This window comes from Bacillus rossius, chromosome 3 (assembly GCF_032445375.1).
Source record: "Bacillus rossius redtenbacheri isolate Brsri chromosome 3, Brsri_v3, whole genome shotgun sequence".
In the NCBI taxonomy this organism is placed as follows: Eukaryota; Metazoa; Arthropoda; class Insecta; order Phasmatodea; family Bacillidae; genus Bacillus; species Bacillus rossius.
The window spans coordinates 40264746-40282638 of NC_086332.1; the positions used below are offsets into that span (position 1 = coordinate 40264746).

A 17893-nucleotide genomic window follows, 5' to 3' on the forward strand; every position below is an offset into this window, starting at 1 on the left:
CTGGTTAATGCTGTATTCGATATATCGAAGGTACGTGTCTGTTGACACCCTTCTGTTGGTTGCCATCTAGTGTGTTTTCAATTTGCCAAATATTCCGTGTTGGCAGAAAAAAAACGAAGTGTTTTATTTTGCTGATAGAATTGAATTTACATATTTAATTCATGGCTGAAATTCCAAAACATACACGTGGCAAAGGAATTGGACAGTCATTTCCACACTAAACATCGTCATGAATCGTGAGACCATTTTACATAAATATAGTAGTGAGTCTTTAGACCAATAAAATATAACCTGGAAGAATGACAAATTTGAAGGAAAATTTTCGCTTGGTTAAGCAACATAGAGCATGAAGTGTACGCATTGTGATTTTAACATTAAAATTGTTTACAAAGTTTGATGAGTCGATTGGTAAAAATTTCAAACACTGATAGGTGCTAAATTGATACTTTCTGCTAAAGATTTTTTTTCTTTCTGCTCTCTTTTACTATACTATATTTTAAATATTGTGGTAGCTGAGGATATAGGCTATCACACTCCATACCACCTCTATTAGCTCAAAATTCATCCTGGAGTGGACATACATTTTTCATTAACACTTGCGTATATAAATTTGGCGCTGAAAATTATTTAAGTTCAGGCAAAAAAAATCATTGTCTATTAGTTACTGAAATAATCTCTCATACACCAAACTGATATAAACGTATTTTTATTAATACTCGGAAGAAAATTCACAGTAACGTGGCAACCATCTTGTTACCACAAAAAAAAAAAAAAACATGCAGAGTATACAAATTTTTGCACATAACCTCTTCTCTGACTACCAAAAACAAACATGTCAACTGATCACAGGTACCGAAGGATGAATATTAAAATGCTGTTCGCAATTATGTCCTGTGGTTGCACACAAACTCATAGTACAAGCCCAAAGACTATGTCCTCAGAGCAAAGACCAAGTTCACTCTATCCTTGTGTGGACTAAAAACCTGCGACTGTGGTCAGAAAATTCTAGTTAAATAGTTCCAAAAACGAAAAAAAGGTTGATTAGATCACATAGCGCCTGGACCACAGGCACTAAATTCTCTATAAACTCACATAATTATATAATTTGTGAGCAAACGACCGACCCATGACCTATCGGTACCTCGTTCAGACTCTGACTAAACGAGGCTACGTGCATCTGCGTACCGCCTGGAGGAAATAGCAGGTGCACTACCTCTCCAGCCAATCACAGCACAGCCCTAATAAAACTATAGAAGTATACAATTTCATGCACCCTGCACCGAGGCTTTTTTTTTTTTTTACAGAGATTACACCAAGAAAAAATCAGAGAAACCAGTGACATTATTTTCATAATAAATCATTAATTGAAACATTTAACAAGTGGAAAAGGCAGGAACCTGGGTCGCTACAAGGTATTTTTTTGTGTATTTGTTACATTGCTTAGCAAAAACTGAATTTCTACCATGAAAGAATTATTAAGTTCTCATGTCTGTCAGAATAAAGTTGAATTTCTTATTTATTAATAGTTGATTTACATTTTGAAAATTAGCATAACTGTTGTCAACAGGTATTTTAATGAATATAAAAATTATCATCAAACTTAATGCAAAAATGTTTTTCAAGTAGTTACTGCTAGCCAAAACTTAGATAAAATATGGATATTGTTTTGCAAGAAACGTTCATTGGTGTATACCAGTCTGGCAATAATGGAAAAACATTTGAAGTTAGGAAATAAATTACACACTTAAAAATTTGAATTCTAAATTCACTATACGGTCTAAATAACTGTGAAAGCAACACTTGTGTATTTCAAAATTAGAATAATTAGTGTTAAAAATATCAAATAAAAAATAAAAAATTGTTCTGAAGAAGAAGCAAACATTACCACTAATTGACATCAAAGTTGATGTTAGGTCTTATGATGTAGTTTTTACTACCATCTTTGAATATAGGTAGGCAGTTGATGTTTTGATGTGAACATTCAGATACAATTGAAATTATTCAGGTCCAAAAACTTGCAAATACCTTTAGCTTTATATGGGAGCCTAGGAAATGTACAGTTTCACTCTGAATCATAGCCAGGATGGGGGGGGGGGGGGGGGGGGGGGGGGGGGGGGGGGCATTACGTCACTCGTATTTTATCGTAATCGAATTTTAAAAGAAAATTGATTGTCACACTTAAATCTCAGGGAATAGTACACTTTTAGAACTCCAATGTATACACTTACAGTTTTAAGAAATGATTTCGCTAAAGAGAATAAAACAGAACAATTAATATTTTGGTTTTTATTTAACTGTTTTTAACACTTTGTTTTCATGTCAAATAGTTGATTATTTTGTTAAACGAAGTAATGTGTGTGTGTGTATATATATAAGTATGAAAGACACGTGTGCAAACCGACATTAAATATAAAATACTTGGAAACAAGAATTCCTGCCGTTTCTGTGTACGAGGCATGTCGGGCTATAGTGGGGAGGAAAAAAATTATTTTAACCCACAAATAAGTATTGCAATAATAACAAAATAATCTCTCTCTACCCTTATGTAGCATATGATGCTGTGATTTTCTTATTGTCTTAACTTTAATTTTTTAAATTTTATTTTAAATCATAGAAGGGAGGGGTCCTTGCTCCCCCGGCTTCGTCCCTGCTGTTCAAAGCTAAGTACGTTGACGACAGTCGTCGTGCCCTCCTAGATGTAGAGGCCGTACCTGTCCACCGACGTGGGCCTAAGGGAGGTATGTTCCCCTAGTGCACCGTCAGTGAAGTGTTTACGATCAGGGACGCACCTGCGTGCGCCCTAGCACGTCTGTAGACAAACATGTGTTTGTAAATATTTATACTTTTTATCTGGTAATTGTAGTGTCATCATGTACATGTTAATTAATCACGAGCATCCACGATTGTATATAATTTGTAACTTAACAGAACTCTCAAGTCCTAAACATGTCTAAGATTGTACGAATACTTAACTTGTCATTTAATTCTTAACTAATTAATTAATTTGTGTTTACATTTTATCATTTACCGTTCAATTACTTGTAATGTCGTTTCTTCAATAATTATGTAATTTCTTTTGAGTGCTATGCTTAGTAATGTAAACCGCAACCTGGCCCGCCGCGAGTCGAGTCTCTCTCCCACGCCGGCCTATTTCACCTTCCCCTCCTCCGTGGCCCGCGAGCTCCGGCGCGCGGACGGGCGGAGGAGGGCAGTGGCTAGCCAGACTCGGGGACGAGCAGACGTGCGCTCGCTCCGCTCCGCTCGGGACGCGTGTAGCACGGCATCGTTGTTCGCTACCAGTATAATTCGTTACGGGACTGCCACCCCAGTCGTGTCGAGCCGTGTCAGGATTCGTTGTACTGCTGAACTTTCTTAGTCAGTACGTTTCGTCACAGAACTATCTCCGCAGACGTAACAGGCCGCGTATGCACTACTTGGCGCTGCTGAACTTTCGTAACCGGTACGATTCGTCACGGGACTGCATCCACGGTCACACCGAGCCGCGTTTTGTTGTCAAGAGTGTATTTCCGGGAGTCCGGGTCGCGGCGAGGGAGTACGCTCGTTCTGCAACGTGCCGGCCAGGCTGCGATAGGGCTTTTTACACGGAATAAAGGAGCTCGTGAAAACGGACAGCAACATCTTCTCCTTGCTGCCATCTACCATTCCTTCTACCTAGGGATCGTCCATTAATCACGTGAGGCTCGAAAAGGGGGGTGGAGGGGGGGGGGTGTCTGGAAAAATCATGAAATATCACTATGGGGGAGGGGGGGTTGTAGAGAGATATCACATGTATTAATTTTTTCGCCCAATTTCTTCTAAACCAAAAAGCGACGCGTGACCTTGACTCGCCGTAGCCAGGCAACAATATGCCCGCCTGCCGCAACATGAACCACCCGGCTCGGCTTGCCAGTCGCCAGTAAGACTGATTTTGGCGCCGAATACATGCGTAAATCACATATAAGCCTTTCCTTTATTATTTTTATGCCAGTGAGAATAAACCTGCAACCTTAATGTGTGTCTGGACATTTTTATCAGTGTGCTTAATTTTCCAGAATTAAATTAGATTATACCTATATTTAAAGATAATATTCCGAAATTTTTAAAAATATTTTGCACCAAAAAAATACATATGATTTATTGGGGGGGGGGGGGGGGGAGTCTAAAACCTCACCACAAATCACTAGGGGGAGGGGGGGTTTAAAATTTGCTAAAAAAACATCACGTGATTAATGGACGACCCCCTATGTAAATTTCCCTCCTGGTCCCATGTTCCACGGTCCCGGCCACGTTGGCCTGAACTCCACTCTCTCTCCGACTGGAGCTACACGGGAAAATCAGGGCGAGTCTCAGGACAATTCGCAGCAGGGACTTAGGGACCACAGGCCGAGTGACGTCAACGTGCTCGTGCTCGAGCTGCGCGACACTGTTTGTGCAAGGTGACGTGCGGTTGCAGGGTGCGGCCTGCAGTCAGCCAGGGTCGGCTCGGGCGTGCAAGGGCTGGGCAAGGCAGCCGTGCACGGCGACTGGCCGTGGCACGCGGCCCTACTCAAGGACGACGTGCACGTCTGCGACGCCACTTTGGTTGCCCCTCAGTGGCTCATCACCACCGCGTCCTGCTTCCAGGGGTGGGTGGCTGCACTCTGTCCAGGCGTCTCTTGGAACTTACTTTCTAGACTTAACACTTGTTATGGCATTCAACACAGATATTCCACACTTTTAGATATTCTAGTATCCGAACAGACAAAGTAACAACCATAATATCTGGTGCATGCAGTCATACCTATGTCTCTTCAATAACTAGAAGTGAAACAGGATGGAAACAAGGCAGAAGTTACAGGTAATTTAATTAATATCCTGTTCAACTATGTATTATAATATTGATGTTAAATATCTTATAACTTAAGTTTTGATTGTCCATCACACTAATAAATGAAATTTTTGGCATTCATACATAACTTCTACTATACAAGAAGGTAATAAAAAAAAGATACTAATAAATAATAAATAATTAATAATTACTAAAGATTATTATTTATATTATAATTTATTCGTAAAATTTTTTTAAGAATGAATCATAGGATTCGTAATTACAATTATATATAAACCAATATATTTGGAATTGGAAATGAAATCAGGATTAAATGGATAATCAAGTGAATTTGGCCAACATATTCTCTTGTTATAACGTAGTTAGGCATTCACTAATTAATAAAATTATAAATTTTTTTTGGTCCAATTGTATTGTAACATATATGCACCAATGGGGATAAGTGGTATTCAAACCATGTTAAGGGGAATGAGGCTCCCACATATTGGTTTATCAGATACTAACTCACATTTTGCAGTGCAGCTTTGATCCTAGTTTTGCACTTGTTGATTCCAATATTTGTAGAGAGGTGTAGTAACCATGACAATTGCAATTTTATGATTGCTCCCTTAAAAAAATTGGTAATTTTCTTTCTGCATTTAAAGACTGTAGCCTTTTAATAAATACCAGGCTCTAACAAGATATAAAATCCTGGAGGCAGTGGCGTAGCCAGGATTTGTGTATGGGGGGTGTTAAGAAGCATGCAACACCCCCCCCCCCCCCCGGCCCGTATTAAAGCGGGGGTCCGGGGGTCCTCCCCCGGGAAAATTTGGATTTTAAGGTGTAAAATAGTGCTATTTTAGCGGTTTTCGGTACTTAAATTTAAATATTGTAATGGTAAAATTTTTATTAAATTTAATATGAAATTTGTTTGAGTGATTAATAAGAAATTAATTAAATATTTGGTGCTAAGGGGGGGGTTTGAACCCCTAAAACCCCCCCCTGGCTACGCCCCTGCCTGGAGGGATATCATTTATGCCATGTCATGTAGAACGTAACTTAAAATCGGGAGGGGCCTGATGGGGATCGGAGGACGATGCGGAGTGTGAGTGAGCGGTGTCGGTGCAGGCAGCCGAAGGCACGCTGGGTGGCGCGCCTCGGCATGGTGCGGCTGGCGGGCGGTGCTCCCTGGCAGCAGGAGCGTGCCGTGGTCGGCATGGTCAAGTCGCCCGTCGAAGGCAGCACCGTCGCCATGGTGAAGCTGGAGGGCCCCGTCGCGCCGTCCGACTTCGTGAGGCCGGTGTGCCTCCCCCAGGAGACAGAGTCGCTGCCCCCGCCCCACGCCGCCCTCTGCAACACTCTCAGCTGGGCCCGCAACAGTTGAGTGGCGACGGTTCCTCCTGCCGTCCCGCTCTTGCCTTACCTTAAACTTTTCTGCAGTCAGACTGCTTGCATCTCACTAATAATTAATTTACTATTAACTATTATCTATTAATTAACCACCGTAGCCTTTCTAACATTGCAAATATATTTGTCCAACCAACTTATTCAGAGAAGAAAAAATGATTCTAAAATAAATGAGGGAAAACTTTATGTATTTTGCTAAGACAGTCCTAGCATTTATCGTTTGGCAAGATTTATACTAATAAATTATATAAGATGTTAAAAAGATGTGCATATATAGTGTATGTCAAATGTCTTGCAAGTTAAGCAACATACTTTGATGGAAACATATTGCTCGGAACGGACCGACAGTGCCTAATAATTACGTGGAACCCTACGGAACTTGGCACGGCCCGGTTACACCTCAACCGTTCTAAAAGCATGTATCATCCATATGCACGTACAACATGGTCAATATATATATTTGAACTGATAATTGCGGCATCCAAGGAGATTTTTCATCGCCCTTAGCCGCACTCCACTGATATGTGTTCCCTTCCCCCACTTCATACATTTCACTCTACTTGTTCCTGCGCTGACAGCTTGCAAGATGCTCTGCTGGTACTACAGATGCAAATACACATTCATATAAAAAGCAAAAATCCAAAGTGAATTTATATTTACAAAAATTAGTTATTGAGAAATCTAAAATAAAATAACTTCACAGACACTTAAACACAGTACATTCATCCAATATTTACGAAATCACAAAACGCTAATGCCAAGTTTAGTCCGGTGCCACTCCCCTGAGGAGGGGACAATGTACCTTGTCTTCCCCACCTTAGCACATTGCTAAGCTACCTGCTGGTCACATTCACCAAGGCATCATGCTCCTGAGGCGAGGCCGTTGTGCCAGCCACAGCTCTGTTCTCTATCACGGCTTACATTACACGACTGCCCCCATCACCTTGGAGTCCCGTCATCGTGGAACTCCATTTCTTTGCATGACCGTACAGCATGATTGCCTTTCCAAGTGTAAGCTCTTCAACCAGCTTACAGCTGTGCACGTGTTGCGAGGGTGAACTTTTCGCTCACTGTATTCATTAAGGCTAGTTGTGTTTGCACATTAAATATATAGAAAAATTGCCTTTTTTTTTCAATTTGTATCCAAGCTAGTGACTAAAGATTCTGGCTGGTAAGATAAGGGTGTCGGGTTCAATTCTCGAAAGACTTGGAGAATTTTAATTGTGGATAGTTTTATTCCCAAGTGAGTTGTTAGTGTTAAGAGATGAGAACGTTCCTTCGAGCAATTTTGAACAAACCAACAGACAAACCTGAAATATGGTTCGTAATTTCAAAAATTGAAGTATTAAATAACAAAATAAAATATATTTTCTTCCTGTATAAGTGCACGATGGTGCAAGTTCTTCTGCAGAAGTCAGAGTGGCTGCAACTGGCAAAACATGTGCCTCCACCCTGTTCACACCAACTCGACACCGCACAACTCGTGATCAGTGGGCCTTAAGGCCCCGCCTACCCGGGCACACACACGGTGCGCAGAGCTTCAGGAAAAACAACACAATTTCAAAACTACTCAAGATATCCAAATAGGGTCTGCTTATGAAAAGCTTTTAAGAATTCGCTGAGGGCCGAAAAGTACTTTTGATTTAGGATTAAGTTTTTAAACTGTAATTTTAGTAGAGTTAAAATCACTGAAATGCATGATTTCAGAGTAATTTTTAGGCGTAAAACAACCAGTACAGATTCTTGAAAGCACTTAAGGGACTTGCATTAAACCTTTATCTTCATTTCTCCGCCATATAATATTACGGTCACCGCTCAAATTTCACAGTTATCCTGTGATAGACTGCGCGTCAGTTCAGAGCCTTGCGCTTAGAGGCGATACCACGCTGGAAATACCAGCGAGCGTCGCGCTTATCATCCCGCCTCACTAACACACATACACCCCTGACGAGGCGGGCCCCTTAAAGTAACAAGCTCAAAAATGAAATAATGCTCTCATGATAGCTTCGTAATATATATATACACACACACACACACACATATTAAGCCACATCTCCCAATTACAGTAATGGTAAATAAAAAAAAATTCAGTGAAAATTTATTAAAATGCTGTATAATGTACCGGAGAGAAAATGAATAGCACCGATGGTTTCCCGACTCGTGCACGCAACGTACAACTGATGTACCCGTACTTCGCTACGGCAGTCTACAGGCAGATCACTCTTGCGCCGCTCATTATACATGCCCCTCCTTGTGGGTACGCCACTGCCGCACGATGCCCGTTGCCATGGAGACGCAGAAGGCATGAACAATGCAAAATCCTGTTCTCATGCAGACAAAGTACCCACTGTTGCCTGGTTTTAACCACCCATGGGATCTAATTTTTGGAAAATGTCATCGTGCGTAATATAAGGAACATTACTGTGAAGTTTCAAGTCTGTAAAATATATATACTTGAAAAAAAGGGCAATAAAAAAACAAATTAAACACAGAGAGAGGAAAAAAAAACAATAGTTTAGGTTTGTGATTTAAAATGATAAAAAGTATTTAAATACTAATTGAACTCTTATGAGGGTACTGATTGCTTCGTTGTTAATATCACACGGGTATTTTTTACTTGTATGGGAAAATTAAGAATGATAAGGCATCTAGTGCGTGGCAACAATGTTAATAGGCAATAGGAAATAAACTTCTAGCGCCTGCGGCATTGTCAACACACACTTCGTACGTGTACTGCATGTTGTATCTAACCCCCTCCAACACATTTGATTCTAAATTGGACTTTTAGTAAGGATCCCTAATGTTATTGATAATATAATATAGCCTATAGCCTTCCTCGATAAATGTACTATCCAACACTGAAAGAATTTTTCATATCGGACCGGTGGTTCCTGAGATTAGCGCGTTCAAACAAACAAACAAACTCTTCAGCTTTATAATATTAGTATAGATTTGATGGTTTGTGTTTTGGAAGTGGTCTCACTAAACACAATGTCTCTAACATGCGGGACGTGCTGATCGCTCGGTTCTGTGCAGAGGAGCAGCTGCAGAGGATAGAACTGAAGCCCAGCTCCATGCAGAGCTGCGAGAACATCAGCATCCCCACCGTCAACAGCTTCTGCACCGAGCCGCCCTTCCCCAAGAACGACTGCAGCGTGAGTAGTCATCGCGTTCGCTTGTTGGGTGGCTAAACTTCAGGTCTACTGTGGCCTCCCACTCAGTCTCAAAATTCACATCGACTTGGGCCAACACTCGATCCCAGCAATGATCATGCGAAACTGTGAAATTTTGAGACACCTATGAGTGGTTTGTAGCTATTTAAATTCTAATTGGAATTCATAAAGACCAAAAAAAAAAACAATTTCATTGGCCACCAAATCAAACATCACATTTTAAATAAGATAATTTTACATGTAACTCTGTTTCTTATCTTGCCAGCAAGCTAACTAAATGCTTGTCAAGCAATGTTTCTTTTTATACGTTTGTTTAGTAGAGTGTGTACCAATAATTTAGCAATCAATTCTTGCATTTGTTGGCTCGATAATTACTTGCTGGAAATTTAAATATCTAGTGTAAAACAATAAAGAAATGTATTTATCATATTGGTTTTAATTTTAATTTTGATAGAGAAATTTGCTTGCATGGATGCATGGTCCATAGGCCAGGATGCCTGGCTCATGTGCCAAAGGTCTTCGGTTTGATTTTGAGCACAGTCCAACACTTCAGACTAAAACTTTTTCCCCAAAAATGGTCCATGGTGTTTTCCGCCAACCAAGGACACTAATGACAGATGAAAGATATCTGATCATTATCATACTGCTCCAACACCAGTTCTTATCTACTTAATTCTTAATGTGCTGTCAGCAATTCTGTGGGCACCTACGATCTGCCAGAAGATTGCATTGTGATAACTTGAATTTTTTTAAGAAAAGAGAGACTACAGTAGTAAAATCTGGGCCTCACATTCAAGAGTCCATAAATGTATTTTTCTTTTTTAAATTATTTCCCCATACCACTCCACGTAAAAGCTATGACGGTTCCTTATGGTAAGCCCTGCCCGATTAATTCCATAGTTTCTCTGACATAAACTTAACTTGAATTACCTTGTTATCCACAAGACATGAATCAAACATTGAGTTACTGAAATGATTAGTATTGTGTCCTTCCTGACATGCTGTTAGTGCTTCGCCCGCTGTTCAACATCTTCCTTGTTTCCTTCCACTCCTGAACCCAATATCAACACACTCAACCGAACGACTTCACAAACACCATCTAGCCGACCACAGCCGGGCCACCAACCTCTCCACCACACACGTCCTACACGACACTTCTCCCCTTAAGATCCCAACACGTAGTCTTGCAGCCTGCTGGGTACCTTCCTTGCCCTGCTCGAACTCAGAGTTGGCTGTGTATGTACCAGCTCCAAACGCAGCCCCTCCCGTTGCTCTCGTCCCTGGTCGTGAGGGTGCTCAAACCCCCTGAAAGGAAGGTTGCCGTGACCTGGCGTTGGTGCTCCCACTGGTGATAGTCCAGCCAGCTGCTTTGGTGCATACCCTTCTGCTCCAGATTCTCTGCCGGTTGTTTCTGCCTGGACACTGGTTCCTCGCTGGCTCCGTCGGAACAGTGAACCTGTGTGTGGTCACTGATACCTTTGCTAGCTCCCTCAGAACCGTTTCGTCGGTCTGGATAAGCTGGCGCGGGATGGCACCACCACGTCTGGCCCACACACTGCCATTGGTGCTTGTAGATGGAAATGCTTGGTGTGCTGAATGTGCTACATTGCTTCTCAGTAATTGGTCCACGTGACGTCTATATGTGTAGCCATTCTTGTATTGGGCAGTGTATGTCACCGGCCCTTGTTTAGCTACAATTTTTCCTGGTAGCCACTTACGAGTCCCCCTGTAATCTCGAAGAAGCACCCGCTGCCCCACTGAGAAATGCCTGCGCATTTGGCAGTTTGTGACTTCCTTTAAGGTCTCCTCTCGTTTCAAGGTGGGATTGGGATGTATCTGGTCCAACGCCATTCTCAATGAACGCCCCATTAGGAGTTCTGCTGGTGTCTTATGTGAGTCACCTAGTGGCGTTGTATGCAATGCCAACAACATTCGCGCAACTCATGTATGCCAATCGCTTCCTCCCATTTTCTGCAGTTTATTCTTCATCGTCTATACCATGCACTCTGCTTGACCGTTTGTGGCTGGGTGGAATGGAGGTGTTCGCTGCAGTGCCACCCCGTTCTTCTGCAGAAATTCTTCCATCTCTCGGGACACGAAACCTGTGCCATTGTCTGAAACCAGGTACTGAGGAATCCCATGGCAACTGAAGATCTCTCGCAGCGCCTGGATTACTGCACCTGACGACATGCTATGTATCCTCCTCACCTCCGGCCATTTGGAGTGTGCATCCACTACGAGGAAGACCTTTCCCTGGAAAGGACCCAGAAAGTCTATATGTAGCCTAATCCATGGCTCCTTCTCTATTGCCCATTTTACATCCTTCACTTTGGGTGGGTTGGCTCTCTGCTGCTGGCAATCTGGGCATTGCCCTACCATCTGCTCAATATCCCTGTCTATTCCTGGCCACCACATATAGCTTCGGGCGATCATCTTGGATTTTACGATACCATCATGTGCGGCATGGAGAACCATCAAAAGTTCCCTGCGGCGCGCTTCTGGGATAATCACTCTATTGCCCCACAGGAGACAGCCTTTGTGCAAGGATAACTCCTCTCGCCTATTCCAGTATGGTCGCAACTCCTCGGATTTCACATGTCTCCCCTGCCAACCTTGGCTTGTGAGTTGCTTGACTTGACAAAGGATGGGGTCCGTGGTCGTCAGCCGAGCCAGTGTATGTGCATCGATTGGCGGCTCTGGCATGGCCTGGAGCATGAGCACATCGCCTACTGTTGGTATATGCACGTTTCCTGTGGTCATAGGTAACCGGCTGAGGGCATCTGCATGAGGTATCTTGGTACCAGGCATGTAAATTATCTAAAACTCAAACATAGAGAGCCATAGACTCCACCACAAAAGACGTGGGGATAGTATGTCTGGGGTTTGCCGGTTGGGGTCCAGCAATCGCAGCAGTGTCTTGTGATCTGTCACAATTGTGAAATGACAGGCGGTTACATATTGCCAGAATTGTGTAACCCCAAACATCACGGCCAGTGCCTCCTTATCTAGCTGAGAATAGTTTCTCTCATGACGTGTGCACGATCCAAAAGCCACAGTCACTTCTTTTCCATCCTCTGTGACATGTGCTAACACTGCACCTACTCCATAGTTAGATACATCGCATGTAAGCGTGAGAGGCTTATTCAAGTCATAATGAGTCAACACTTGATCCGATTGCAACAGGTTCTTCGCCTTGCACAATGCCTCTGTATGCTCCGGCTTCCTAACCCACTCTGCTCCTGTGTCCAAGAGGCGATGTAAGGGCTCCAGGACCGTGGCCTTATTAGGCAGGAATCTTTCATAAAAATTCAAAATACCTAAAAATGCCTGCAGTTTCTTCTTGCTTGTGGGTATCGGCACCTCTCTGATGGCTTCCACCTTCGCATCTGTAGGATGCAATCCTGCGCTATCAATTTGGTACCCCAAGAATATAATTGACTCCGCAGCAAATACACACTTTTCCCTCTTGAGTCGCAACCCTGCTTTATCAATCCTAGCCAAAACCTCCTGTACCCTGTCCCAATGTTCCTGCATGTCTTTCCCAGAGACCAAAATGTCATTCAACATGACCACCACACCTGGAATCCCTGCTAGCAAGGTTTCCATAAGCCGCTGAAAGATAGCCGGGCACCCGCTTGCCCTGAAAGGTAGGCGCCTGACCTGAAACAACCCTATCATTGTATTTACAGTTAACATTGCTGCTGTTGTGTCATCCACCGCTACCTGCAGGTAGGCATCTGCTAAATCCAGCTTCATAAAAACTGCCCCTCCAGCTAAACTAGCGAAAGCTTCATTAGTTGTAGGTAATGGATAGATGTTGGCTTTGCATACTTTGTTCACTGTAATTTTATAGTCCCCACAGAGCCTGACCTTCCCATTTGCCTTACGAATGGGCACAATAGGTGTTGCCCAAGTGGAGAATTCCACCAGTTCATACACTCCTTGATCGACCAGTCTGTCAATCTCTATACTCACCAAGTCCCGCAATGCGAAAGGTACTCCCCGACTCTTCCGGAAAACTGGCATGGCTCCAGGTTCCAGCTCCATAGTCACTGGGGGCCCCACGTATTTTCCCAACTCCACACTGTCGAACACCCGTGCATGGTGCTGCACTGCATGTGGTATTTCTTGGTGTATTATTTGGAAAAATCCCTCCACTTTGATTCAAAGTGGTTCTAACCAATTCCTGCCCACGAGACTTGGTCCCTTGCCTTCAGCCACTAAAACTGGTAGTCTACATTGCCTAGTCTTTGTCTTTACCAATACTTCTCGGGTCCCCCTGATTCCCAATCTTTCCTGTGACCAAGTATGCAGGACTAAGTTTGCATCTGCTAGTGCTGGTAGGTCCGGCCACAATCTCTTGTAAGTTACGAAACTGATGATTGAGAAACTCGCTCCTGTGTCAATCTCCATGGGAAGTCTCTGACCATCTAGCCACACATTTAGGATAATCGGTGGTTCACTTGTACACCTACTAGCCGTAGTAGTAATGTCTGAAACACGCTGTAAACTGCTGATCCATCCTCTTCTCCAGTCGGGTTGGTTTTTCAAATTGTAGGTCCCAGCCGTGTCCGCAGCATGCTTCCCAGACTTGCCCATCTCCTTCCGGTCTTGCGCTCCGCTGTTCACTCCTGCATTCCTCTTCCTCTTCTTTGTAAAACACGCTCGTTCTAGGTGCCCTGTACGAGCACAAAAATTGCACACTGTCTGAGTGTGTCGGCAGTGGTTTGGGCTGTGGTCCCCGTTGCACCTCCAGCAAGCGCGCCTGTCAGCTGCAGGTTGTTGGTTCACCTGAACTGAGCTTTGCTTCTGGTCGTCCCTAACCTCTTTTTTGTCATACCTGATGTGCCCTACCTTTAGCACTGCCCCCGCAGTTGGGCTCAGCTGTGCTCGTAGATCATGGACATTGCGACCTGTGGCTTCCGCAGCTGTTGCCAACTCAACCGCCTCCTTAAACGTTAAGTTGTCTTTTGTCAGGAGTGTGTGTTGCACCTTTGTATCACGAGCACCACACACTACCTGGTATCGCAACATGCGATCTAAATCCGCAAAATTGCAGTGTGGATGCTAAGTTGTCGCAAGTCCGCCACGAATTCTGCCACAGATTCTCCTTCGTGCTGATTTCTGTTATGTAATTTGAATGATTCCATGATCTCACTTGGTTAAGGTTCGCAGTGTGGTGTGAGTACCGCCAAAATGTCGGGAAATGCAACTTCGGACGTTGGTTTCGGGGCCACTAATGAGGTCACAAGGTCATACAGCTCTGCTCCATAAATGGTAAAAAATATTGCCCTTTTTTCATTATTGTCTGTAATTTTGTTCGCCACAAAATAATATCCCAAAAGTTCCGAGTACGTGTGCCACGTGTCACGCCCTGGAACGAATTCCCCAAACGCGGGAAACATCACCATCAAAGTGTTTGTTTACTTTTTCCCCGCACGCACGCCCGGGTCGTAAAATAAAAATTCTCGTCGCCACTATTGTGTCCTTCCTGACATGCTGTTAGTGATTCGCCCGCTGTTCAACATTTTCCTTGTGTCCTTCCACTCCCGACCCAATATCAACACACTCAACCGAACGACTTCACAAACACCATCTAGCCGACCCCCGTAGGGCCACCAACCTCTCCACTACACACGTTGTATACCATCTTGCCGACCCCCGCAGGGCCACCAACCTATCCACCACACACATCCTACACGACAGTTAGAACCAGCTGCAAGTCATGTATCAATTAATATACTCATATTGTTTAGCACTGAACACCTTTGACACATTGTATCTCCTGTAATAAAGAGGGTGGAAATCCAAGGAAAATTAGGGAAAAGTGAGGGCAGTTGGAATCAGTCAGGGAAAGTCAAGGAATTTACTTGGAAACCTGAAAAAGTCATTGAAATTCCATAGTGATAGTAATTTGAGGAGAAAATGTAAATATCCAGGTCTGCCATCATGCAGAATGTGAACGCTTACTATAAAACAGAGTATAAGAGGTAACTATTGAAATGAAGAAAGTGGAGAGAGAATTAGGCAAGCTATGGGGATGGTAAAGGCTAATTTTTTTTCTTTAAAAAAAAAAATAAAAAAAAAATATATAAATAATTTTTTTTTGAAATTTGAAACTTTGGTCAGGAAATTGGATAGCCATCCTGAAAATTTATCTTAAAATATGTACAGACAGTAGCATTGATGTAATCTTGTAGGGTAGTCTGGTTCTGATGTAGCCTCTGGTCAATTTTAGAGAAGCCACGTAGTGTTGAACCTAGATAAATGCACTGCTTCCAGGAGGAGGAGTTTGCGGGCAGCCCAATGCTGTGCCTGCAGCCAGGTGGCCAATCATGGACGCTGGTGGGCATCAGCAACTGGAGGATCGCCTGCTCCAAGGCCGGCGTGGAGCGGCCCCGCATGTACGACAGGATCTCCTCCAACATGGACTGGATCCTCGACACCATCAGCGCCGTGTCCTAACTACTGAGGGCAGCCCAATGCTGTGCCTGCAGCCAGGCGGCCAATCATGGACGCTGGTGGGCATCAGCAACTGGAGGATCGCCTGCTCCAAGGCCGGCGTGGAGCGGCCCCGCATGTACGACAGGATCTCCTCCAACATGGACTGGATCCTCGACACCATCAGCGCCGTGTCCTAACTACTGAGTGCACCAGCAATTTTTTTTTTCATTGCTACTGAAGGATGCGGTTCAAGATAATGGGTTAATTTCCCAGTAACTGAAAGTGACAATGATTCAGAAACATATTTATATATCAACTCTTAAGTTCTCAGTAAAATTTTTGAACATCTAGTTTGTGAATGTTGAACCTCTCAAGTAGATGAATAACTAAAACTAATAACAGATCAATTATTTTCAGATATGTAAAGTGTGAAGATACCATATGCTCCTCAGACAAGCTTCTAGAGTTTTTTGTACCAATGTATGACCAGCAATGAATTGGTTACCAGGATGATGTGAAAATGAGTGCTGGACTCTTTTTATGTGGCACTAATATGTAAAAAAATATGAACATAAAGGTATGAAAAACAGTGATTCCATTAGAAATTGATTTTTTGATAGCATTCCTATGGATGGACAAGGAAATGACAAAGCATAATTAATTTTGCCTGGACAAAACTCATACAACGATGTACCTATGTATGTGATTCTTGTTTGTGCAACCTGACTGAGATAATAACTGTGATGCATGTACTTTTGTCACTGTGCTCATTTCGTGTTTTTTAAAGTGCAAGTGATATTCGGAATAGCTTTATATGCCTGAATCATATTTTTAATAATGTGTTACTTAAACACTATTTGCAGATTTGAATTATTTGCTGGAAAAAAATTAATTAAATAGGTACTAAGTTTTATTCATATAGTTCAACAACTAATATCTATAATGCCATTATTATTTTTTAGCAAATTATGACTGATCCATTGAAATTATTCTCCATCCCATGTTTCAAGAACTATTAATAAAAACTGTAGGCTTTGGGGTTGATTTTACATACTAGTGTTAATGTCCTCAGTTCATTTGTTTACAAAGGATTTAAAAAATCTATTGAGAGATTCCCCTATGCACTTTTTACTTGGTCACATGATTTGTTAGGCTGTATAATTTACATATGTAGTAGTATCAAATCTGATATGTAAATACTTTTTCTTAAACATTCATCACTGTTCCGAATAGCTATGGCTAGTTCGTTGTAATTTTCATGCTTCGCTTACAATAGTTGAATATGTAAAGTATTTGTTATGTTTACAAGTAAATGGCAACAGTAGGCCTACCAATTTTTTAATTATAGTTTTATACTTTGTTTTTTTTTACCATAATTTGTTGTTGACTTTTAATAAATATTAAATACTGTGGAAATTCAGCATATTTTTTGTACACAATATATTTGGTGAGTCACTACCTTGTTTCCGTGGCATGCAACATCTGTGTTAGTGTTCAACTTACAATCACCCACAGTTTTGCGGCTGAAACCCGGGGTGGAATTCACGGGTGTTGTTATTTGTCCGGGACGGTGCCAGGCTGGGTGGGTCGTCGACCCCAGTGAGGTCCATTAAGCTCGTAGGCTGCGACTGAACTATTGACTTACTAGCTGAGATGGTGTTGCACGCTCCCCTGATCAGTATCGTATGCTGATGCTTATCTAGAATGTCTTAGTGAAAATCAAAAAATTATTGAAAAATGTTTTGAGGGAAGAAAAAACATGGGTTTAATCACATGTTGCACCGTTGATACATAAATAGTTTACACTGGAGGCAGCCAGTCCTGTAAATGAATGATTAAAGAAAATGTAGAGCAGACTCCACATTGAAATTTGCTGGAAAAAGTTATGTCTGATGTCAACAGGCATATACGCAACTTTTAACTCAAAACGTCACCCAGGAGTCGGCCAATCCCGTACGTTATGAGTAGGGACCGGAAAAATTGGCGGGTTCAATGACCTGCAGGATGAACTCCATAGTTCTACGTACACTCGGTCAAATGCCACCCACTCATTGGCTGCTGT

At 42.5% G+C, this 17893-nt stretch overlaps 1 protein-coding gene across 1 annotated transcript in view; it reads left to right on the forward strand.

Moving 5' to 3' along the window:
• LOC134530553 (atrial natriuretic peptide-converting enzyme-like) overlaps nucleotides 1-17247 on the forward strand; it is a 109600-nt gene extending 92353 nt beyond the window's left edge. The window contains exons 10-13 of the mRNA XM_063365479.1: nucleotides 4454-4625; nucleotides 5936-6186; nucleotides 9251-9369; nucleotides 15670-17247. Coding sequence (XP_063221549.1) covers nucleotides 4454-4625; nucleotides 5936-6186; nucleotides 9251-9369; nucleotides 15670-15852 — 725 coding nt within the window. The 3' untranslated portion in view covers nucleotides 15853-17247. The remainder of the gene's footprint in view (nucleotides 1-4453; nucleotides 4626-5935; nucleotides 6187-9250; nucleotides 9370-15669) is intronic.
• The last annotated feature ends 646 nt before the right edge of the window (nucleotides 17248-17893 follow it).